This window comes from Melospiza melodia, chromosome 3, assembly GCF_035770615.1.
Source record: "Melospiza melodia melodia isolate bMelMel2 chromosome 3, bMelMel2.pri, whole genome shotgun sequence".
NCBI classification, from domain to species: Eukaryota; Metazoa; Chordata; class Aves; order Passeriformes; family Passerellidae; genus Melospiza; species Melospiza melodia.
Genome location: NC_086196.1, coordinates 49,643,687 through 49,668,791, shown reverse-complemented (window position 1 = coordinate 49,668,791; position 25,105 = coordinate 49,643,687). Strand labels below are relative to the sequence as shown.

Sequence of the window (25,105 nt, the reverse complement as noted above, 5' to 3'; positions counted from 1 at the left end):
AAACACCATGATCTGTATGTTTTTTCACTGTTTGAGCTTCACCTTTACTGCAGCTTGATTTTCTTTCCTGAATTTTTCATTAGGTCTAAATCTAGAGAAAACAAAGCCCTGTCTGTCTCAGTGATCCCAGACAGTAGAGAATGCAAGGCTAGCCTAGGGCCATCTGTTACACTGCAAGGAAGGTTTTAGGAAACAAAGCCAGACAGTTGATTCATTATAAAATAGACACAAGTTATGAAGATTATCATGGAAACAAATCCTGTGAAGACCTCTTAAGTCCCTGGCTGCTATTACTGTTACTTTTTAAGTCAGCACTGGCTACCCACATCACACGAGAAATACTGTGTAAGTCACAGATGCAAAACAGCATCTGCAGAGATCAGGACCTTACCAATGGGTACATTTAGTTAATCTAAAATGATTATAATTGTTCTTCTGGAGCATGGCTGGTGTGGGACACAATCTCAGACTGCCTGGAGGAAAATGGCCCCATGCAAGTTGTCACTGTCTCAGAGGTCAGGTGTTTCTCTGAAGATGGTGACAAACTGTGTGCAACTCTGCAGACATGGGCCTGTGGGACACTCTTGGCTACAGAGCAAAATGTGAAGCAGAGGAACTTTGCTGGTAGCAGAGGAAGGACTAAGAAAATGTGAGGTGCAATAATTCTTCCCTAAAGTATACCTGTGATGAATGTCAAACCTTAGCTTAACCATCCTTCCAAGGGAAGGACCACAACCATTAAGAAGTGAATTTTCATCCATACAGTCCCTAGTGTTTCTTTGTCCACAGCTCACCAGACTGCAATTCATGTGGCTACAATGGGGTACTTGTCATGCAGCCACACATTATGCCCGGAAATAAATTCCAAACTGAGCAAGTTTTATGCAACCTTGTATTTTCAAAAGCACCTTACAGTAATCAGGAGCCAAGCATCAATAAAGACTTTTAATCACTGTAGTCTGTGCTATGCTGAAACTAAACACAATCCTATTTCATAAAAACCTGTGGTCATTCAGGAACAACAGTTTCAGCCTGCTTGAGAGGCATGTGTTCCCCCTCCAAATGCTCAGTGCCAAATCCAGTTTTAGGCTCTACCAAAACCACATGATCTGACATTGAACTCATCCACAGGGCTGGAGAACAGAAAGTGGAGGTAGCATGCATGTTTCTCTGCAGGAAATCTCCCGGTGAAGTTTGCATGTGAAGGGGACCTCAGCTCCTGGGGCAAAAGTCTCAGCAGCAGAGTTGCAAGAAACTCCTGGCATCCAAATCAGATTTCTTCAGATGCTCATTCCCAGGCTGATAAACTAGTATCAGAAAAAGGTCAACTTTATTATTAAGTATTTCAGGCCCTTCTCCCTCCCCATGTCTTTCCCAAATGAGAGCCTTTCCAAAGCAGTGCTTTGCTCTGAGTTGACCCCAGGCAGGGAAAGGACCTTTGCTCACTTGGCTTTTACATCCTGTCATTAAGGAGAGACCTCAGCCAGCAGGAAGGAATAAGGCAAAACACTAGATGCTGGAAGCAGCAGTTACTTTATTTGCATCCCAGCCGTCTACATTTGTTCCCACATTTCCTTTCCCTGGGAATTCATTGTGCCTCACCCCAGGAAGCTTTGGCTTAGTGTGAAATGAGAGACAGCTCACAGCAACAGGGAGACAAGGAGAGCACAATAAAATAAGAAACCTGTGCTGAGGATTGTGAGAAGCAAATGATAGACATGCACAGGCGAGGCTGATCTGAATTCCTGGGGGACCCAGGGGGAGTGAAAGACCGCCCCATCCCCATCTGCTCCTTCCTCTTTCCCCACTGAAACCCGGCACCAAAGGATGGAATAAAAGCAGAGAAAGGGGCATGGGAAGCTGTCAATATGCCACAGGGCAAGGAAGGAAAGAAATAGCATGGAGGAGATTTAATCAGTGAGTGGGCTGTAGTGGGCTGTAAAATTCCAGCTGTGGTGAAACCTATAGCAGATACCCCGCTGCACTCTCATGGACACCTGAAGTGCCATGCAGAAATCCTCCAGTTCTTAGAAGAGGACAAAGCTCTAGAGAAAGCCCATCATTTTGTCAGTGTTTATGAATCTGTGCTCATACCTCGCCTATATTCAGGTTAATGAAGTCCTTGTTTTTCTCACTCAGTGCTTGGAATACTCCTGCAATGAGAGAGGGACAGCAGTGCTATAAATACACCTCATTCATATTCATACACGAGCTCTCCCGCCCACAACCACGGACAGACGGACGAGTGGCCATGCCAGGGAGAGGGAAGGCCTGGTGCAAAGGCAGATTGCTTAGGATTGCTTGGTGGTGGTAGCTCCTCTGACAAAGCAAAGTCCTTGCAAGAGGAAATGTCTTGCTGACCGAAGGCCTTTAGGCAAGGGTCACTTCAGGACTTGTCTGGAAGAGGTGTCCTGATTCTGCTAAACAGTCAGATTTGGAGCATACTCTGAAATCAATCCAAGCAATGTGCATTCCTTTAAAAATCTTATTTAACTTCTATCTCTCTAGCAATAGAATTTAATAATTCTATTGCTACAGTCAAGCCAGAAAGTAAAGAGAAGAACAAAACAAAAAAAAATCAGTGAAGAAAGTTGATTTTTCTTCTCATAGAGTGAATTGGGTTTTATTTGAATTCTCAGCCACACTAGTGGTCACTTTATGCAGCCATTTATCCAGCCTTTTCACCAATCTCTACTACTGCTGCTTTGTAATGAGAGTGACCCTGTGCCAGAAGTGAACTGAGACCTTGGGTGCCTTGATGTACAGGGAACCACATCTGAAGCCAAAAGGGAACATGTTGTGTAAAAGGTACAGGAGATACCTGCCCAAGCACATGTCAATTTTCTCTTTCCATGAGGCACAAGTAATATTTGAACCTTGAACTTGTGTGATCCCAAATAAAGCTCCTGGGTGAGCCACAAGAAGGGTTACAACATGGACTTTACCAGCATTCTTCACATGCCTTCAACATTGCTGCAGAGTTTATGTAGCAAGCTGTATTCACATGGGGAAATTTTCCATTGGCAGCAGAACATTTTTCATGTTACCGGAGAAAAGCCACCCTAAATGCAAATGCTAAGCACAGCTCCTTTCTGTTAGCCTTGTACTCCATCTCAGATATTGTGCAACATGCTCAACAGCCAAAAGCAGAACAATTTCTTTCTCAAAGGGGATGAAATTCCAGAGGAAGGAGATACTCACGACTCGCATTCTCCAGGCGTATTAGGCAGTTCAGAAAATCATCAAATTCAATCTGGAACTGCTCATCAGAGTATCGGAGGACAATCAGTTGCAGCAGGTAATTGTTGAGCTGGTATCCTTCCCAAAGACACACATAAAGAAAAGGTAAGCAACCTCACATGTCAGGGGGAATCTACAGATCTCTATTAAATAATCTTGAAAGCCACTTAATGGGAGGATACTCGGTGGCACACATCCGTCCAGAAAGAGATCTAACCACAAAGGTCCTTAAGTCTGCAATGAATAGCAAACTCTGAACAAGAAACTTTTCAGGCACTGCAGTTTCTAGTCCATGCACACTATGATGTATGACAGACTATTCTGTCTTCTTGAATTCGGAGGGATTTCTGTAAAATTATTCTGCTTTGATAAAAATAAGTTGTGATGAAATACTAATGCAGTGATCTCTCTTCATGGCAGCTTACTTGCTATTCCTTTAATTCTTGAATGTAGATTGACTCTGAAGTGGTCTGTTTCAAGGTCTAACTCTACACATTTGCAGCCCTGCTGAGTTTAACAGAGCTCAAGAAAATACAGAGATTATTCTGACTGACTGCCTTTCAGGACTGGGGGTAACTGGGGCAAAATTTCCCTATTCAATGTGCCCAGGTTCTCCTCCTTCCTTTTCAGGAACACCTGACCTGTGATTGATTGTCCTCTTCACTCACACTGATTGGCCCAACAACTTTCCCAGATAAAGTGCAGTGCTTGTCTTACCTGCAGCTTTAAGAGCACCACGAAGCTCATAAGAGGACATGGAGCCAGATTTATCAAAGTCAAATTGAAGGAAGATACTCTGTTATGAAAGGAGCACACAGAAAGCTCAGTACTGGCATATGAAAGGGATAGGAAGGCAAGGTGTTTATCTCCAACTGCACAGCATAAGCATTTAAGAAAGGTGATAAGACTTTGGTCTAGATCCAGTCTGATTTTGTAATGGAGGAGCAAATCTTGGTCCCAATTCTCTTGTCATATAACAGGTTGTTGTGACTTTAAAAAGTACTGCCAAATGCAAGCATTAAAAAATAATGAGTTGTTCTTGATTAAAAATGTCGTGATTAAAAAAAAAAAAGTAATTTTAACTGGAAAGATGTATTGTTCTCTGTCTTTTAACTCTTAACTGACACATTCTCTTAATCTTCTTTAATGTTTTTCTCTGTAGACCAGAGACAAATTTTAACATGATGTTAATATTCTCACTTACTCATTTGCTTCTAAGTATAAAAGAGCTGAATAGCCACATTCATGGTACAACCAAGAGAACTGGTCAAACAGTTTGAGGTTTGACCTATATATTAAGCAGTTTTCAAGCTGGAGTTAAATTCCATCCTTTTATTGAGACGACAAATACAACTCTCCTTTGGAATATGAGTTATTTGGAGCTGTCGTCACATTCAGCTTAAAATTTTCCAGCAAATATATGTGCAAATCTTCCTACAGGATACAAGGATTTCTCAAGCCCCTTACTGAAACACAATGTGTCCTTTGTTAAAAGAGATGTGGCATTAGTAACCAGAAAAAGTGTTGGCCATTTTTGATGGGCCAGATGAGAAGCAAAGAACTGCATATTTTGAGTGCTTTGGTGAAGCACGAATTCAGAAAAACCTATTAATGGCCATAAGGAAACAATTATAATGTCTTTTATTTGAATATTCAGTCTGTGATTGATTCTGCAAGCCTACTTATTCTTACTGCCATATACAGTGGCAGAAAAATATGTTTAAAATTAGAATCAGCATTTTCCCAGACTTCAGCACAGTTGACTCCTGAGAGATCAGTAATGAAAACGCAGGGGCTTAGGAAATGATTGTTTCCTACTAGTCATGAATCATCACTTTCTTCTGTAAAACAGCAGTTATGGAAACTCCTTAAGTTTCCTTTTGAATGGCTTGCTTTTTAGTGTCCACTGCATTCTTTATCCCAAACATAGTTGATTCGTTTACAAAAATCTCAGTTATTTCCAGAAAACCATTATGGTTTATCATCATGGAAAGCTAAGAATGTCTCTGACTATCCAAAACAAACCCCATGCTTTTAAAACATTTGTTTTGTGTTAAAATTCATGGCTTGAACACACTCCTGTCTCCATTTTTGTCTGCTTTTACCTAATAAACTGTTTGGGAAGTAGCTAATGAAATGGAGGAAAAATTACAGTGGATAATGTCACCTACTATCCATTTCTTCAGTTTTTCCCAGAAAACTTTGAACTCACTGAATTCCAGTTTCCCATAGCCATTGGTCTGGTAATACGAACTAAGGAAAAGGACTTGTTATATGAAAGTCCAAATTCAGTCTGAACTTATCAGAGTAGTTCCCTTAAGAAGAAAATGTTGACTGGAAAGCCTATGGTGCTGCTGAAACTGGCTTTGGAATTTCTCAAAAGGTAGAGCTCCAGCAGTTACAGTCATGCCTGTGGCTGTGATACTGGAGGAACATTATGTGATATAAAAACACAGCTGAGCAATTCAGGCACTACATGAGGAAGAAAGATTATTCTAAGGCAAGAACAGTTTTGGATGTAAATGGGATATAAATGACTCAGAGAATTAAATTACCTGATTAAAACAAATTGCTACTGTACCCAAAGGAGTTAGTCAACCAATGTGCTCTTCAGTATTTTTATCTAGAGACCAGGCTCTGTTGCAATGGCTCAACGAAAAATTCATGGGAGTAGTGGGGTGAGACTGGCAAAATCTGGTCCTTGTGGTCTGAAATAAATGCCTGTATAGCAGTTCTAGGAGGCAATGATTAGATCTGCCTGGCCTTCCCTCTGCCTGAAGCGAGGGACTTATTTCACTGAGTTACTGATGAACTGAGCACAGTTCATTTTGAGGATGAGGCACCTGTTCTGAAATGCTAAATAAGGAATGGTCCCATTCCCCTTCCTTTTTCCATCTTGCCAGGACAAAGCCCTTGCTCAGATGGACACTGGCTCAGTGAGCATTCACAAAGGTCAAAACATGCCAAACGGGGTCTGGCTATCACCTGCTGCTATTTGAGCTGGTGACATTATTGAGGGCACCCACAGATCCCAAGGACATTCTCACTTCTGCAAAGGGTTTTTTTACCCAGTCAGGTTCTTCTTCCCAGGATCATGTAGAACTCCGTCCTTGCTCCTCACCACCCCATGGTGACAGTTGCCAGGGAATTCAGTAGCATGTGACACAGAGGAGACTGTGCCAGCACTGACTTGGATATTCATTTTTATGGTTTTGCTCTTCAATTGTGCTCCAAATAGCATGGCCAGAGTGGGATGATTGTGTCTGCATTCCTTGTGCTTCCAAAGCAGAGGAAGAGATGTCTCCCCATTTATTCAAAACTATGCAGAGATTTGCTTGGAAGCATTGCAAATCGTGGAAACTATTCAGTTGTATCCTAAATAGCAAACCTAGAACTGCTGCCATGCTCCAGGGTCAGGCACAGGTCCTGGCTCTGTGCCAATACCATGTAAGGATGAGATGTGAACATGGACCAGCTCCCTACTGAGCCTTGGTTTTTAAGCAAGGAAATTTAGGACTGGTCCCATTTCTCATTGCATGTGTAGAGTGATTAATCTGCATTGAGTTTTAATATTATAAACTAGCTTTAATAGGATAAAATTCTGTCTGCTTTTGTTTTCTCTAAATGTTTAATGGATATTACCTCTGTCATGGACTGGGGCAACAAAAGCAAAAGATAAGAACATCTCAGCTGAACAAGCAAGACATAAACCAAATATTAGATACTTGCCTTGGTAGGACTGTTTTGTCTTATGTGTAACAAAACTGTTTATTGGGAAAGCATACTGCAAAAGCAGCTCTACCTGTGGAGAAGCCATGCTCAGCAAACTCAGCAGCAACCAGAACTCTGCAAAGGACAAATCTGGTGGGGAAGCACCAGGGCTGTGATTCACCTCACCTGGTGCCTGAGCAGTCATTTATCACCCCTCAGTTAGGTACAGCCAGAAAAATTAATTACACCACCCCTTTTGCTATCTACAAAGGAAGTCTAGAAAGCTGGCTTAGATGTAGACACCTACACCACAAATGCCTAAATTTGGACAGACAACTCTCACCCACATGTCTGTTTCCTGGAGTCCCAGCAGCTAGCTGAAAGACCAGATTTTCCAGTTTTTAAACTGACTGTCAAAAAAGAGCTTTGATATCAGCAATTTTCACCACTGCTGAGCCTTAATTTCTGACCCATAACTTGCATGTACAACTCTGCCTGGTGAATTTAGCCTTCCAGACAACAGACTTTTCTTGAGTTAAATTTTCTAGGTCTCTTTCAAATAAAAAACAGCTTGAAAAATGCACTGCTCTATTCAGAAGTAGCTTAAGATTTACTTCTAAAGGTGGTCAGCATTAAAGCATCTGCCTCTAAGTCTGCAATATAAAATAGTTTGTGCTGAAACTCTTAACCTTAAATTTCTAAAATAAAAATCAGAATAAAACAGTCACGTATTTTTCTTTTCTTTGGGTAGTGACCTGCCACGACATTACCAAATCCATTTCTGACATCCACGACATATAATGTTATGGATAATTATATTCATTCTTCATTTAGCCTCACAGGCACTTATTTGAAAGGATACATCCATAAGAGAAATGATATTTCGGCATGAAATGAGACTTAAGTTCTTGAATTTTATATTCTTTGCTGAAAAAGAACAATAATAAGAAAGAAATCATGGGCAAAGCTGTCTTTTATAAGCAGAAAGGAGAAAATAGGACTCATGAGCAGAGATAGCTGAATCTTAGTCCTCATTGTGGGAGGGCTGTCAACTGGAAGGTGAAGGCAACTCTCACCACAGAGAAGTCAGTCCAGACAGAAGATGCAATTACTGGAGACATGAAACACTGTCCTTGATTTGTAAATCAGAAGATGAGGTTCAGGGAGTGACATGTTTTCCACTGTACAAAGGGCTCGTAGCAGGATCATGAGCTACATCCAGGCCTTAAAAGTTCCATTCTAGGGCTTGTCCTTCCACAGCAGAGTGGCAGATCAATAGAGAGCTGGCCTCACTGAGCTCGCATGGATCATGCTGGAGGCAGGGCAAACTCCTGGTCAGATCATGCACCACATGCTTTCCTGGCTCTGCCTTCTCTGGCTCAAGAACACCAAGCTGGGGTCATAGGACAGCCCTGAATTTTCTATATGTGAATGAATTAAATGGCAGATTTTACAAAGTTATATACAACCCTTAACTTAGAAGTTGTCAGCACTTACTTTTTTTTAATACAGCATTCAGAACATATTCAAGCTCTTCTGCAGATATTGCCAGGTCCTGCAGAAAAAAAAAAAAAAAAAAAGAAAGTGAAGCATCTATTACTTTAATGTTTCTGTAATCAGATCTACCAAAAACCCCAGAAAATACAAACATCATTAATTTGTACTTTATTGCAACTCAACAAAAGAGAACCATACAAAACCCAGAAAAAGCTAAAAAATGTAAGGGCTGGGTAAATACAGGAGTGCTGCTGTGCATAAGTCTGTCTGAACGAGATCTCAAGTGGGAGCTGTTGATTCAAAGAAAACTCAACTGCAACTGAACACTAAACCAGGCAGGCTACTTCAGAGCTTGAGTTCTAGCTTTGGTCCTCCTGCTCGCTCACCAGGGACTGCACCCTTATCCATCGAGCCATAAGGCATGGTGACATCTGGTGCCCAAACAACACACTACAACTAAGCATACTCCCAAAATATTTTGTTACATGTATCCCTGGCCTTGTAGAGGAGCAGAAGTATTTCCCTTCTTTTTACATCTTGCTCTGACCCGAAGTGTTTTGCACTCACCTTTCCTGAAATCTGCTCAAACAGTGCCCGAAATTGTTTTTCTTCTTCAGTTTCTTGTGAGCTTGGGGTTGGATGTAGAGGCTGCAACACCAACCACACAAGTCCTTATAAGAATTGTAAAACATGACATTTCTCCTGCAAATGTGCACCCCGGACCAATGTACATCTTAAAATAAGGGTACACGTGCTTCTGAACTCTGCCAGATCTGAGGCCTCCCAGCCACCTCTCTGCCCAAGGGGAGTCCCCACCCTCTCATTTCCTTCACCTGGGCAAGAGTACAGTGTGCCATTGACTTGGTAAAAACCAAGAGCACCAAGAGAGTAAAACACCTCTCTCTCCTCTCATCCCACCCTGCACCATTCTGTTTCCCCAGACCTCCAACAACCACAGCACTGTTGAGCTCTCTCTCATGGCATCATTCTGAGATGATGAGAGCAGCAGCCAGAGTTGGCTCACTTGAGCATGTTACCCAGCACAGATTTATATTGCTACAGAATATGGCCCTGAGATCACGGAAATGAAGATGTCGTTGTTCGCTGGGTCCCCGGAGAAGAGTTTTACTAAAGAGGGACAAATTAGATCTTGGCTTAGCTTGTTTCCATGGAAAGGCACACCACAATTAATGGCTTATTTGCAGGGATACATTTAAGCAGGAGCTGACTCAGACCCAGCTGCAATTAGTGCTCAGCAGGCAGACCAAGCCATTGAAAAGCAAAAAGAATTCAATCATTTCAGTAGGCATGTGCATGTGTAAGCATTCCCTCTCAAGTCCTGCGGATACTGAGAAGTAAAATAAAGATATTTGTATGCAAAATTAATTCAGGTCTATTGGACATTCTCTTGCTCCTTATTTTTCACAATAAATAAAATGCTAAAAGATGTGAACAGCCTTGTGGCTCCCAGTGCTAATGGGTGGTGCTTTCACTGCACGTGCGGTGGCTGACGCCACCTCTCGTGCTGGCTGGCACTGACTGCCTTCAAGGGGATGGGAGGCATAACAGTTATGATTTTGATTGTTACAGCTCTTTTAAGCAGAGCTTAGCATTTCAGTGACATACACAAAGCTGGCAGTAGTGTAACATTCCTGTGAAATGAACATGGTTTAGCCAAAGACAGCAAAAGCAATGAGTGCCAGCTTCTGCTGAGCTATTCCCTTGCTACTTTAACTCTGTAGACTTACCTCAGGAAGATCAATGGCAACGTTTTCATCTAGATCCCTGGAGAAAACAAAACCTTATTTGGTATCTGAAGGTATTCAACATCTGCTTGGGGTGGAAGCTTGATAATTACCTTTTCCCCAGGTGAATGATAAAATGGGTTTTTTAACGTAACAGGTTATGTTTAGCTAAAATTCATCAAACAAGCAGACTTTTACACTGTTTAAATTTTGGTATAAGCCGTTAGAACAGACATTAGGCAGGATTCAGGGAGGACACAGCTGCGCATGTCATCTGCTAAAGAATTCATCTTATTCTTTGTTCATTATTCATTGTGAACACATTTTTTCCTCAGTATGCTTTTTTAACATAAAATTGTCTTTTGGACAAACTTTGGGAGGAAACAAACAGGAAGCAAACACTGCTGTATTCACAGAGACCCAGACAGTGCCAGCTAGCAACTCTTCCCTGTCAAACATCCAGCAGATTCATCATGGCACACCCTATTTTCCCACCTTCTCAACTCCTCTCAAAATAAGGTTGGGTTTAGCAAAAATGGGCAAGTACAAACAAAAACCCCCAAATGATCAAGAGCTTGCCATGCTGGGTCTCTGCTGTAGGGCTGGGTGCCTGGCAGCCACACTCTACCCAGCAGCCAACAACCCCATGTGCAGGGGAGCACTGGAGGGCCCAAAGCTTGCTGCTGACTTACTCAGTGATGGCCTTCTTCTCAGAGAAGATCCTCAGGCAGAAATCTGCCTCCTGGTGTGGCTCAAATGTGGTTGGAATGAGAATGTAATCACCCGGTGGCAGCTTGAATCGGTGGGATACTTCCCTTAAATTGATGTAGGTTTTGCTCCTGGCCTTGGAAGCGTGGTACCTGAAGAAGTCTTTGCCCAAGTGTCCATCTGTGCCAGGGCTCTAGGAGGGGAAAAACAGGCAGTGCTGCACAGGCCAGGGTGTGCTGAAAGCCATACTCACCCCCTTCCTAATCACAGAGACAAATTCTGCCTGGCACAAGCATCAACCCAGGCTGTGATCCTGACTCTCATTCCCTCTCCCAGGTACTTACAGTAATTTAGCTCCCACCTTATGGCAAGGACCCACTAGCACTGTCCTTTCTCACCCAGAAGGCAGTCTCAGAGTACTCTGGGATGTTGCCTTCCTACTTAAACATACCCTGCCATTAAACACCACCATCTCAGACAGGGTGTCACAGAGCAGTGACAACAGATTCACCAACCTCAACCTCACTCGGGGACAGGCATCAGTGTGTGACGTGCCCCAGGATGCTCAGAAGAAGCAATATTCCCTCTCCCTGAGCCAGGCAGAGGGTAACAGAATGGCTGAGGTGTCTGTTCAAGGAACCCATAGCCCTGTGGGGACTACTAAATTCTCCTCTGAGAGGACTCCATCCTCCACAGGCTGTGATGTTAGGTTACTTACTAAAGGTTATTTTAGGTGCAAGGGCCCCAAAACTGGGGCAAGGGAAAGTTCCAAACAGCAATAGTGCAGCTCCTGTGCTGCAGCAGCAAAGGAGTACCTCATAAATAGAGTAGCCAATGGTCAGCATTTCAGCTCCAAGCTTCTTGAGCTTACGGCGACCCTTTTGCATCAGTGCTGCTATGAATGTGCATCCATCTTGTCCATCATCCTTCTCTGTCAAATGCAGCTTGATTTGTGGATTTGTCCAGAAAGTCTCTGCCAATGTAAAGAACACCAGAGAGTTTCTTGATTCAGAATAATAAATCTCCACTACTACTACAAAAATACCCCAAAGACAGTAAAGATGAGGTTTCACTCAAACTTAGTTTTTCCATTAATCGTTATACTTCTTTCCACTAAGCATTGCAAAAAATAAGCCAAATCCAAAAGTCCTTCATGGAACTAGGTGTAGGAAAGATTTTAGGCCTGGGGCCTTATTAAGTTACTATAATTCAAATGCAGTTGTGAGATGAAATTTTGTTAAAATTTCATAGCTGCAATGATCCTATAGTGCTGGTGCCATTCTACACTAACAGAGTTCAGACCCACGACACAGCTTCAGAGGCACATAAACATGTTGGCTGATCTGGGCTTTTTGTCTCATTTTAAACTTGCTGCTGCAGTTTAACTGGCTAATTTGAACTTTGTGCTGCTCACACAAATGTCATTAACAGGTAAATCAGATCCAATGAACCTGAGAGCAAAATAAGCAAAGTCTTTCACCACAAAGTCTCAAGTGGGACCATATGAACATTTATCATTTTGTTCATTGCTGGTGTGTTCATTCGAAAAAGCCAGTCACAGAAAGGCCTTATCATTAAAGTACAGCACTCTTAAACAACACAGGGGTTTGAGTTTCCTCATTTGTCCCTTTAGCTGGTTCCTGTCAGCTGCACTGCCTTGCACCCACAGCTCTGGCTACAGAGCTCCTTCTCTGAAGAGCTATAGCTGAGGGCAGGTAAAGATTTCACTGTCTGCTTCTCATTTTCAAACTGGTATTTACTTACCTAGGAAATTTCTACATCCTCCTGCGGTGGCTCCCCGGACCCAGCTTCCTTGGTGGATGGCCACTTCCCATTTGTGGGCAGTGCTGTCTTCCAGGGCATCTGGAGTCAGGTTGCAGATCTCAACTTTGTCAAAATGCACTTTGAAGTCTTCAAACTTCATCCTGAGCAAAAGAAGTGGTAAGGAACAGGCAGCCATTCATCTTTGTGAAGGATGCCCAGCAGAAGTATTTATCCCCCCAGGGCCAGATCACCAGTTCATGCAGAGTAGTTTTGGTGACCATGGATATATGCCAGCAGGAGAGCAACTAGCTTTCCCTCACTTATACTCTAAGCCTGAGGGTAGCCTTGGTAGTCTGAACTTCCCTCTGTAAAAGAGCTGATGCATTAGGCCTTCATGAGGGTAATTTGACATCTAGATTTGTTCTCTGCTCTGAACTGCTGTCTGGAAGAGCCTCCCTTTCTCCCTGGACCACAGAAATAACACACAGAAATGGATCTCCTCATCCACATAAACGGACATCCACAGAAATGGATAACTTCTGTAACTATCCTTTTCCTCCTGTGGCAGACGCCTAACAACAAAATGGAGTAGCAGGAGAGCAAAAGCCCTCCAAGATGCAAGTTTATCTGTGGCAGAGGCAGACAGGATCCAGCAAGCCTCCAATGTGCCTCGTCCAACAGAGCTAGTTCAATTTTTCTTCCTCGTAACAAATAGATATCTGCGGTGGTATTAATTTACACTTGCTGTGGGCCATTTTACAACTTTGTTTTGGTGTGAAAAGAAACAGCAGGGTTCACTTTGCTGAGTTCTGCCCTTTCTTGTCAGCTATTCCCAGATATTGCTAGCCCTAGGCACTGCTTATTCTCACTCTGATGCTCAGGACACTAAAGCAGGAGCAGCATAGCAAAATCTGTCTCTAAATGGCTTGGTTTCCTGGCCACGCAATGCAATTTTGGGCTCTTTGGAAATGTACTGCACAGCAGAGGAAGGGGTAGCCCTTTATAGATTTGACTTCAAGGAGGTAAAACACCTGTTCTGATTTCCCTAGAGCTGTTCTGGGTTTGTACTACTTATGAAGGGAGAGGAAGATTCTGACCCTCTGGTCATAGGAGGGAAGGGACTAGGACTAAGAAGCTGATTCCTTAGCCAATCACAAGATGCCCCTTTGCATCTATTAGAAGCACCTGGACAAGACCAATCTAAAATGCTAATACGTAGCTAAAACATCTTTGAGGTAGTTAATGAGGTCAAAATGTCCTCAGCCTGTCATCATGAAGATTTTCTTCAGTTCTCACAAGTCCAAAGGACAAAAGGGTTTAAAAAGGGATTTTTTCCATTAATTTCACTGTTTATTTGATGCCTACTTGCACACTTTTACCTCCATCACATGGTCAGGGCTTAAGTTCTGCCCCGTATTGAGATACTTGCTGGAGTTACTTGGGTTCCATGTAAAGTCTTTGTCTCCTTTACGCTCACCATATAAACTACAGCTGTAAACAAGTCAAAAACAGACAAAAAAATCCCACCAAACCCAAAGCCCAAACAAACACAAAAGCTTTTTGAAAAAGCTGCAAATGCCCTAAAGAATTTGCTATGTCAATAGAAAATCATTCAAAATATCTTATGTTAAAATACAGTAACGGAACAGCCACTGGACCTACTTCCCTCCAGCTATCAAAATTTGTGATAAAACATCTTGTGTGACTTAATGTGCTGCACTGTCTATCTCAAATAACTTCTCAGGCCTGAAGCTGAACTTTGGTTTAACTCACAGGCAAAACCTGGAACAGCTCCATTGCATACGTCTCTAGATTTACCTATGTGTAAAAGAATTGAGCATCTGGCCCTAGAAGATGTGACCCAACACATTGTCACAATCAATACAAGGTGTGGGGGAGGATCATGTGCAAGTCAGCCATCTGCTCTGTCTGAGATCATGAATCTGGCATGAAGAACACTTCACACTTCTAAAGCAATTTCCACCATGTTGGTTTCTTTTTTTCCCCCATTCCATTCCATTCCATTCCATTCCATTCCATTCCATTCCATTCCATTCCATTCCATTCCATTCCATTCCATTCCATTCCATTCCATTCCATCTTTTCTTCAAATTTTCCACAATTTCATATGTATCTTGGTGCTCCTTTACTTTATGCAACTAGTAGAATGGTTTCTCAGGACTCATTCTTCTCCCAGTGCATGCCCAGAATGAATCTTCTAGCTGATACAGTGCCATACAATGCTCCCTTTTGTATATCCTGCCTTTGTTCATGGGAAGGATTTAAAGGGTGTTACATTCATGGGAGACACACAGTATTTGAAATACCAATGCCATTAACTAAACTGATTTTTGAGGGCTTTTGTTATTAAAACAGGTATAGGCACATAGAAAACACAGAAAACAAAGGGAGCGTTCTACCTGTCCTCTCTTAGGCAGAAGCTGAGAATTTCATCATGCAAAGGTTTCTTCCTTTTTGCTTGTTTTGGCCACTTGCACCTTGATTTCTGATTAGAGTCCCAGACTTTAAGAACCTGTGTCTTACCAGAACTCTCCATCATCCCGTGCTGCCTGAGACAGGCGTCTCTGCTCCGACGGGCTGACTGAGCGCCACTCTGCAGAGCTGCAGGAAAACAAGACCAAGCTTTACTACAGGCATGTGGCAATCCATTTTCCCTGGCTCAGAATGACTGGCAGGACATAGCAGCAGGCTGCTTTTCTCTCACATGTGTCTTATTTGTGCAGCTTACACAAATACAGTTGCATTTAAGAGGTTTCCTGGTTCTGCTGGCACTCATGGTTGCAGAGACCCAATTAATGCAGCCAAAAGCAGCATCAGGCCAAAAATCCCAAAGCTGCTCCAGAGTGGTCTTAATATGAGTTATTGACATTGGGACTGGTCTCAGGTGTTTGGGTTGGAGACAGTAAGGCTATTGGTAAACCTCAAGATGTTGGTAAGTAAACAGTCTCCTTAAACCTGTATTCCATCTGTAGCACCAGCATCTTTTTCACTCTTGTTGCTAATTTAGGGCCAGATGTTTTTTTCAAAATTGAGTCAGTGGGAACTGACTGCACAGAGAGATTCAGTGGAGTAACTGTGGCTCCAGGTTAAGCCTTTGCCTCCTTTACATGCACCCCTTCGACTCCAGCTGTGGCATATCAAAACCAAACAAAAACCTGATAAATCTTTTCAGGAAACGTCGAAGTGCATTAATGTATTTCCAATTTGACATAACAAACTTAAGGAGTAGAAGGCCCCTTGTGTTGTGGTTTTTAATTCCAGCAACCACTGCAATATGTTAATACAGGCTCCTGTATTGACCTGCAAGCCCCTCTGCACCCTGAGTTCCAGAGAGCTTCCCAAGTGCAGAGTCAGAGCTCTGCTTTGCAGAGACAGCCTTTTTGATGAACAGCATAAACTGCCAGATGCCTGTCCTGATCATAACCTCTCCATCTTTTCCAGATTTAAGAACTCATTATACACGTCAATTATCCATGTTTTTCTTCAAGATAAAGGATCTGAGCTGATGTGGACATATTTAATTTACTTCTGAGCCATGATAAGGACAGGGAAATTTGAAGTAGTCCTACAAATGGTTAGTTACATGTCTCAGCAATATTAAAGGGCCAGGCCGGTTATGATTCCTCTCCTCTGCATCTATGTGAATTAAAAAAAACCTCAGTAGAAAAAGTGAAACAAAAATGAAACAATGTGAAAAAATGTACTGAAAAGTGTGTGCTGGAGAGGAACATAGTGTTGATTTTTTTACCACGTATTTTTTTCATTTTGTATTGTTTGCACTTTGTTTACCATTAGTAGTAAAACCTGACTGGTTTTTAGACCAACCCTGCTGTGTTTTGGGGTCCTTCCACAATTATAATGGCCATTTATTATTATTAAGGTATTACTTCTGATGTGTTTAAGAAACCCCAAACAATAAACAGAGAGATGCAAGCTATTCAAAGGGGGTAATACATTATCAGTTTCAGCTTATCTGTAGTAGGACAAACTATGGATGTTGTGTTTCAAGTACTACAGCAACAGGCTTGTAAATATTTAATCAATAAAATGTGTAACTTTTACAATTGGGAGTGTATTAATATTAACTTATCTCATTTATATTCATGCATTATTTCTGCTGATTCTAGGTTTTTGGGGCTAAACAACCTTGACAGTGTCCCTGCATTGTGCTGCTTTGAATGTGCTGAGGGGGAGATGCTGTGGGGCAGAAATACTGTTAGGCACATGCAAACTCTTGGTTTGATTTCCCATGGAGCAGCTGGGGCTGCAGGAAGCCAGCTATGGAGCAGAAGCTGGGATGTGGCCTTTGCAAGGCCAGTGTGTAAGGGACAGTGCACTCACTTGTCACTCCAAGGGCCGTTCCACTCCACCTGTCCCCACGGGTTCCTTACCCTGATGAGCTGCACTTGCTGGCCCCTGTAGCTCACCTAGGGAAAAAGGAAATGCAGAAAATATCAAGTGCCAGGATCTAGGGAGCAAGGCTTCCCCAGCGTGCAGAGGCTGGTGTTAACAGCTGGGCAAAAGGTGCAGAGTGCCACTGGAGGTGTGGGAGGGAGAGTTGGATTGGAATCTGGATACCTTCCCCAGGATAACCTCCTCCTGAGGCTGAGGGGACACTCCCTAATCTTTTCCCCAGGTGTCTCCTTGCCCCATGCTGCTGGACATACCTCCTCAATGCCAGTCACAGAGTACGCATGGCCTTTCACAAGGCCAAACGGGGTTCGGGCTTCTGACTCGGCAGCACTGCTGGTCTGGAATAGGGGGAAAAAATGTGAATTAACCTCTCTCTTCAGAGTGAGATCACAAATGGTGCCACCTGGTCTCTATTAAGCACCAGGCTAACCAGTGGCTAACCCATACTACAAACAGGGAACTTGTCTTTCTGCTCAACCATGGTGCAGTAGTCCCCTTTTGGGAAAAAATATGGAAGGTTTTAAACATTGTTTCAAATGAGGTTATTCCAGGGTGGAATTCCTTCTCTGCCCTTTGATTTTGTTTCAGCACCATCTACATTTCCAGACTGAGATCAGGTGTTCAGACTGTCTCATTTCTTGTAAAAAGGCTTTGATGGACAGTGATGGTGGTGAAGGGCGCCATCAGCCAGCTGAGTATCACACTGCCTAGTTCAATAAAATTTTAACTAGTCTTTGCAAGCAGCAAACTTCATCAAGAGGAAATGTGAAACTCAAACCAGAAAACACTGAAGCCCAAAGCTGAGGGCACCAAGAAATTGAGACCCCATTTCTTACTTACATCAATAGAACAGCCCACCATTGAGCATCTTTTCAGGGCTTTTCCTAGGATTTCATAGAAATTGTCAGGAGCCTCCTTAACATCATATGTTTCTCCTATGCCCCCAGTGAAATCCTCCATGGCCTCTATTGTACTGCCACCCTTCAGAGACTCGTAGCTGCCATTCAACCTGGAAAACACACACTGACTGTGAGAACTGCTTTTCAGACATGGGTCTGAGAGCTTTCTCACATGTGTGTAGAATTGCAGCAATAGCACTGAAGTCAAAAACAAGCACCCCAGAGTGTACCCAAGCAGTAGTATTGGGGTTTTTCTGCTTTCATTTTTAGTTGTATTTTTAATTCATCCATTTCTCTGTATCTTTATGGCCTGGGGGTGTTCTCTCTTCAGTGCCAGTTGTCAGGCTGGCAAGGGCAGCAGCAAATGCCAGAAGCTGCTCACTAGAATTGTGAATACCATATGAACAAACTGTGAATAATGTATGTACAAGTAGCAAATTATATATGTGCAGTGGGACTTACTTGGCATAGGCTTTCTCTAGTAAGGCACTCCAAAATTCATTGAGTTCAGCTGAGTGCAGGAAAACCAGCCGGCCCTTGAAGGTGGGCAATCGGTCATCAATCACGACATCCAGCCACTCGTTGTGCTGCCAAAACTGTTTAGAAAGGATGGTGCATGAGTTTGCTGACAGCACAGCATTTCCTGAGAGCAGGATTCTGGTGTCCCAGCATTTCTAATGGTAAGGCTTGATTAGATGACTTGTAAACCATCTGTTTCTGCTCTGCCCTGCAAGGCTGCTCTCTAGGAAGGGTGATCTGTCTTAGGAAAACACCAAGGCTAAATGTGTAGACCTGTACTGTAGCTCCTTGACTGGATTATGTCAATCACACCAGTGTTTACCACATAATTCAAAACTCCTTCAGGACATATGTGTGTTACAGGTACCAGTTCAACTCCTTTAAGGATTTATATCCTAAGTGAGGTGTGTGTGCCCAGGAAAATATGAAATTATTTCTAAAGCTATGTATCTGTTCACATAACAAGAGTGGCTGTGTTTGTGCCTGTATGAGGCTGATGTAGCCTTCTAGTTTGTTTCTCAAAACATGAACAACACTGTAAGCTCATAAATCCTACTTTTTTTGGTGTCTCCTCTGCAGTACCTGTCAGCCTCACTGCAAAATAGACCATGAAATGTAATGACAGAGATAGGTTCATTCTGTGACAGATGTTTACCTTACCTGGAAGTGAAATATTCCAGCGTAATCTGGCCCAAAATTTTGATCCAGTGGCACCACTCTTGCTAGTGTTTTTTCATTCAGTGTGAGAGAAGCTATGGCTGCTAAAAGCCAGCAGTCACCTGTGGATTGAGAAAGGGGAAAGAGGAGGAAAAGGGGCCAGAGGAGATGTTAGACAGTTAGCTGCCACTTCCCCTGAAACTCAAAAGACAGCTTGCATGTCCCCAGAGAGGCTGTCCCTGCCTGGCCAGGGCAGACTGTGTTCAGTCTGGAGGAGCTGATAGACAGAAGACTCCCTTGGGCTCACAGTAGCACCAAGTGAAGACCCTTCCCTGACCCTGAATCCCACTGCACCAAGATGGCCCCTGGCATGGATGGGTGGGATCTATCCAAGAAGCAGCCGTGGGCCAGGCAAGCCTGGGCAGGACCTCCAGCTCCACTGCTGCCACCAGCTCCAGAGGGACAACATCCCCTCCTCTGTGAGGACACTGCTGCTGCTGCTGCTCCACACAAACACATCCAGCCAGGGGAAATCACTCACCAAGATCCCCTTGACAAATGTCAGTTCTGGTGGCTCCTCCAATGATAAACTTGGGGTCTTTGACAATGTCCTGCAACAGTGAAACAGAGAAATTACTTAGAATTTCTAAGGAAAATAGGAAAATATCACCTTCACTTTGAACCAGACTTCCAGCAGGGCTTACAAACCCTGTGTGCCACATGAGCTGTATTATCCTGCAGCAGCGTTGCCACCACAAAACAAGATGGGGAATCCTTGCTAATTAATTACAGTGTAGAGCAATTAAAGAATCAACTATCCTCATATTTTTCATAATTAGTTGGCTGCTAATGAAAGGCTGGCATTCTTTATTCATCTGTAGGCAATTGTTAAAATATCATAGCACAAACTCATTCAGAAGATTGATGTCAGGCTGCAGCCCTCGTTAACAAGGCTTTTTGTTAACTTGCTTTCCTCCAATGGCTGAAAACAATAAAATTGGCAATTTACTTTTAACTGAACTAGTAAGCCTTTTATTTACTTGCATGTAATACCTGGAACCTACAGTGTCTGACAACCATGAGACAACTTCCTCCTCAAAAAAGCAAACAACAAGGACAGCTTCAGTCCTGCTAATTTTTAGGAGGAGATAACACTACCCACGCCATGGGGTCAGAGGTCAGAGGGAATGGTGCTCATGGTGCCATTACAGCAGTTCCCAAGCATTCATTAGACTGGTTTAGTTCAATTACTAGTACCATGGCTGGATAGAAAAATTATAGTGATAAACCAATTAATGTGGCAGGAATTCTTCTCCGTTTTCCCATGAACTGTATATTGAATGTAATTGATTGAACTGAATGGAAAAGGGGAGAGGAAAATATCTAATATATTACTGGAGGAATATGCCTGCTGTTAATCAGCCTGCCCTGATACATTCTTGCAGACCCTGTGGCATGAAGCAGATCCTTCTGCCTAAGTGGCAAATGAAACAAATTAATGGGGAGAGCGGGGGAAATAGAAGAGCACATTCAGTCATTTAATCCCTGCCTTTGCCTAGATTAAATTGAGCTGCTTTGCGTTCATACCACTGCATTTTTTCAGACCATAGGGCAGAATATTGATAGCTTTGTTCAGCTTCCTGCACTTATTGCTGAAGCACCTGCTGCTGGAGCCAGGGCACTCCCCTCAGTGAAGCAGCACCGCTGCTGTGGAGCTCCCCCTGCAGAGGCAACATCCCGGAGGAAACTGGTTTGCATAATCTTTGTTTGCCTTTGCTGGGGAGGAGGTGGTGGCCAGGTTGTGCCTCAGGCACAGGTGCCTGGGGAGGAGGTACCGCAGCACACCATGTCCCCAGAGCGTGGAGCAAAGGGAAGCAAACAACAGCTCCTCCTCACCTGGCCCGCCTGCTAGTTAAATACACTCAGTCTCATTGGGGCTGGGCATGAACAATAAAACCACAGCTCATTGCCTTGAGACATTGATATAGCAATGGCTGATAAAGTAGCTGATGTTCAACAACACGCTGTTTTATCTCCATTGCTCTCAGGAGATGTAATTCTCATTGCAACTAATGCATTTAGCTGTTACCAAGAAGCCCTGTGTGTTAGCAAGGGACAGGATAAAAATCCTTTCCACTGACATGGCTTTGATTTGTGACTCATTGTTTGTAACACATCTCTGTAACTCATACATAGAAAAATGTTTTCAATCTCCTGTGTCTAGAGAAATCAAAAATAATTTTTAAAAAAATCAATAAAAAGGAATTGAAAGGGTGTTGACTGGACTTGTGCCATATTCTCTGCGGAGCAAAAGAAAACACACTATAGTTTTTGAGTGGGTGTTGCAAAAATAATGTTAATTTTAAAAGGACTTTCAGATGGTATAATAATGTATCAGGACTTTTGGCATGTTAAAGGACAAAACCCAGCATTCACACACAGCATGCAGTAATTTAAGGCTTCACCTGCACAAAGACTTTGCCTGAAAGTAGGAACATGCAGTCTTCAGAGAGATGAAAGAGAGTGACCTGTGACTGTCCTGATGCTGCATTAAAGCTATGTTTCTTTAAACCCAAAAGAAAACAAATTGCATCCCAGTGCCTGTCTTGCACTGGTAGAGGGGACGCATAGAGACCTAAAGCACATTGGGAGTGAGATTGTTTAGGTGATTTCTGTGATTACATTTCTCTGCCTGGTCCCAACCTGTCATACTGGTTGTCCGTGGCTGTTCATACTAGGAATATTTCTTTCTTACTTCCTCCTGTAGACCATAGACTCATCTGAAACTGGTAAAACCCATTTGTCTTCCCTTTTATGGGTTGGGTTTTTCTCTTTCTTCAATTCATATGTCTACTTACCCAGACACTGAACTGTTGAATTAAGGAAAGGAAATATAGTGAGAAAAGAGTCTTATGTTCTTCAGATCGTTCTAAAATTTTGATAAAGGGCAGTTTGAATTTGTAATTAAAAAGGATTTAAAAGGATTGCTAAACAAAATCACTACCTGTCTGAATCTGGGAGCACTTCACTAATGTAGAAAGTCAGATATTCTTCTGATGCAGATCCAGGTAGCTCATTGATTGCAGTGGGAGATTTACAGAGTAGTGCTAGTTGAAGGTCTTGTTCATGCTGCTACAAACATGTATATATGCAGATATATGCATGTCAAAGTAATGAGAAAGCCTTCTCTACTCTCATTACTAAAGATTAAACTCTCTACTCTCATTACTAAAGATTGTAAATCAGAAGATTTAGATTATTTGTCCCTGCAATCACCCTCATGTACTGTGCTACACTTCAACCAAGCTCCTGTAAAATACTGGTGGGAGATGCAGTAAAAACCAGTCACCATGAAAGAAGCTGGAATACAGATACCCTGCACAGAGGCCATGATTTTGTGCTCAGCCTCTCCAGCTGTGGCAACTCACCTGGCACATGCTCCAGGCCAATGTTCCCTTTGCAAAGTAAAATGTGCTAAATTGAAATTGTTACACCACCTCTATTTTGCTGCTGCTCCTGATGGATAATAGACATGAAACTGATTTAGTTTAAATGGTGAGGAGCCAGAGCAGAGCATAACTAATACCCTGTCCTTACACATCCTCTCAGCCTCCCCTGAGTTTTATTTCTCGCTGTGCAGCTCACAAAAGTGCGTGGGGGGAACTGGAGTGAAGGCAGATGCCATTTGAGGTAACTTACTCATCCTGGAAATGTTTCCAGTTCAGCACACAAAGATCCTGAAGAAAACAGACCATTCTCCACTGCCCCTGCATACTGTACACAAGGGCACACAAACTCTCAACCACTCCTGATCACGTTACACCAGATTTAACTATTCTGAGCCCTGAAAAGACAAACTAGCACCTGAGAGTTGGGCAAAGGAAAACCATTCTTTAAGATTTAGTGTCCATTTTTGATGTCTCTCAGCCCTCTAGAGTCACCACAACCGAAGCATCTCAGCCTCACAGCCTCTCCTGTGGTGGGAGAGAGCCCCACAGAACACCTGGCTTTCTGGAGCACACATAGGCAGCAGTGCCTGTGGGGGCTGCACTTGGCATGTGTTGGGATCTCCAATTTTTTTCACAACTGAAACTTGTCCAGGAGTAACAGCTTTAATTCTGCTCTGTATCAGCACTATGTTAACTATCAGATGGTGAGGCACTGAATGCTTATCACTGGGAATTAAGATAATTTAAGCCCTTCTTTAAGCTTACTTTGTTCTTTCTCTCCCTTGGTATCACTATCACCAAAGAAAAGTTTTTTATAAAGGAAGCAGCTCCCAGACTATGAAGAAAACCCAGAATAAACAGCAGTCCTTAGCAAAGAAATGAAATGTTGCCACATTTTTTCTGTGGTTATTAGTTACAGGGTGAAGTGAGAACAAGGAACCTGGAGTGATGCTGGGTTTATGATCTGAGAGCATATGACTGGTGCAGCTTCAGGCTCCCACTGTGTTATTAATGGCTGTTATGCAAGATGCATTAAGAGAAACTCACTGAGCCCTTGGCTACTGCTGAATGGCTCAGTAACCACGGCATGCAATTGTAATCTCTCAGTGTTCCCTGATGGAAGTGAGCAGGTAAGAGTAAGACTCTAGTACTGTCAAAGTTAAAAGGTTTGAATTTTTGAAGTTGATCTCACTTATGAATTTCCTACATTAACAACACTCAATTTTACACAGTTAGAACATTATCATAATGTATTTTACCCTTAATTCCCTGCGTGCCCTCTTACTTTCATCTTTCGTCTGGCAATAATGTAAGAGAGAGGCTGATTACAAGTCCTTTATGCATGCACATAAATACACATGCATAAGTGTGACTGTACAATGAGCTACACCTGAAACATGGGGTGAAGCCTTCCAGCTCTTTCATCCTGCAGCTTGAGCTCTTTGTGGGGGGCATCCCAATCCTGAGCCACTGCTCCTGGGGTGGGAAGGGTTTCCCCCCCATGTCACTGATAGGTTGGACATGATATACATACACATGATCAGGGTCTAAGAAGAAAAAAGTTTTTATTCTGCGTGTTATCTAGCTTATATACTCTTAACAAAGCGTGATCTTAACTCATTAATTACATTACAATAACTTATTATATTCATTGGCATAAAGCAATTAACGTCAATATAATTGGCAAAAGTTTTACAGATACACATCTACTTAAGCATGTAGTCTAGCTTACAAAATTTTCATGTATCTTTTCTAATCAGTTTACATGCTGACAGCTTTCTCTTCTTCTTTGCTATAGATACACCCGAAAATCATCAATTGTTATTTTTTCTATTAACTCAGCTTTGCTTGCAGGCTAGCTGTCAAGCCCCTCCATACTCCCACACTTCATCTCCACATCTCCCTGAACAGGGGGTGCTTGGTGCCCTCCGCAGCCCAGCTGCCTGACCTCGGGCGGGACGGGAGGCGCTAATACAAGGGCATACTCACCCCAGGCCTCTTCCAGACGAAGGGAATGGCTGGGTTTTCACTGAAGAAGAGAGATGAATTGCAGGCGGGGAAGTCGGGGTCCTCGAAGAGGACACCCCTGCGCAGGCACTCCTGCTTCAGCTGCTCGTAGCCCTTTCCCGAGCTGTGCGTGCCTCGGGCACCGCCGGGATGCGCAGCCGGCCGCGGCTTCGAGTCCTGGTGCAGGTAGGGCATGCCTGCCTCCCACCTGCCCCGAGAGACAAGGCTTAGCCGCTGGTGGGGACAGAACGGATGGGAAAAGAGAGGGGAGCGAGCATGCCTCACGTGCCTTGTGAAGGACGAGGGGCTGGGAAGGCCTCTGTGGTGGGGGAGCCGGCAGTATCTTCCAGCCTCCTCCGTGTCACCTCCTTGAGTTGCTGCTGCTGAGCGAGACTGACCTGCACAGCACCAGAGACAAACACCCTGAAAGCAAACAGGGAGGGAAGGCGGCCGGTCCCGGACACCCAGGGAGCGG

General features: G+C 43.2%; 1 protein-coding gene across 1 annotated transcript; it reads right to left on the bottom strand.

The window, feature by feature from the left end:
* Positions 1-1,139: 1,139 nt before the first annotated feature.
* Positions 1,140-24,825, bottom strand: CAPN9 (calpain 9). The gene is made up of 20 exons (XM_063153470.1): positions 24,613-24,825; positions 19,716-19,785; positions 19,178-19,296; positions 18,461-18,594; positions 17,940-18,108; positions 17,354-17,437; positions 17,028-17,113; positions 15,210-15,287; positions 12,666-12,826; positions 11,717-11,874; positions 10,886-11,094; positions 10,197-10,233; positions 9,016-9,096; positions 8,449-8,506; positions 7,814-7,878; positions 5,412-5,480; positions 3,958-4,036; positions 3,202-3,318; positions 2,095-2,153; positions 1,140-1,307 (listed from the first exon to the last, which is right to left on the bottom strand). Exons 1-20 carry the CDS (start codon positions 24,823-24,825, stop codon positions 1,281-1,283), a joined length of 2,073 nt encoding a protein of 690 aa, XP_063009540.1. The 3' UTR covers positions 1,140-1,280.
* Positions 24,826-25,105: the final 280 nt, after the last annotated feature.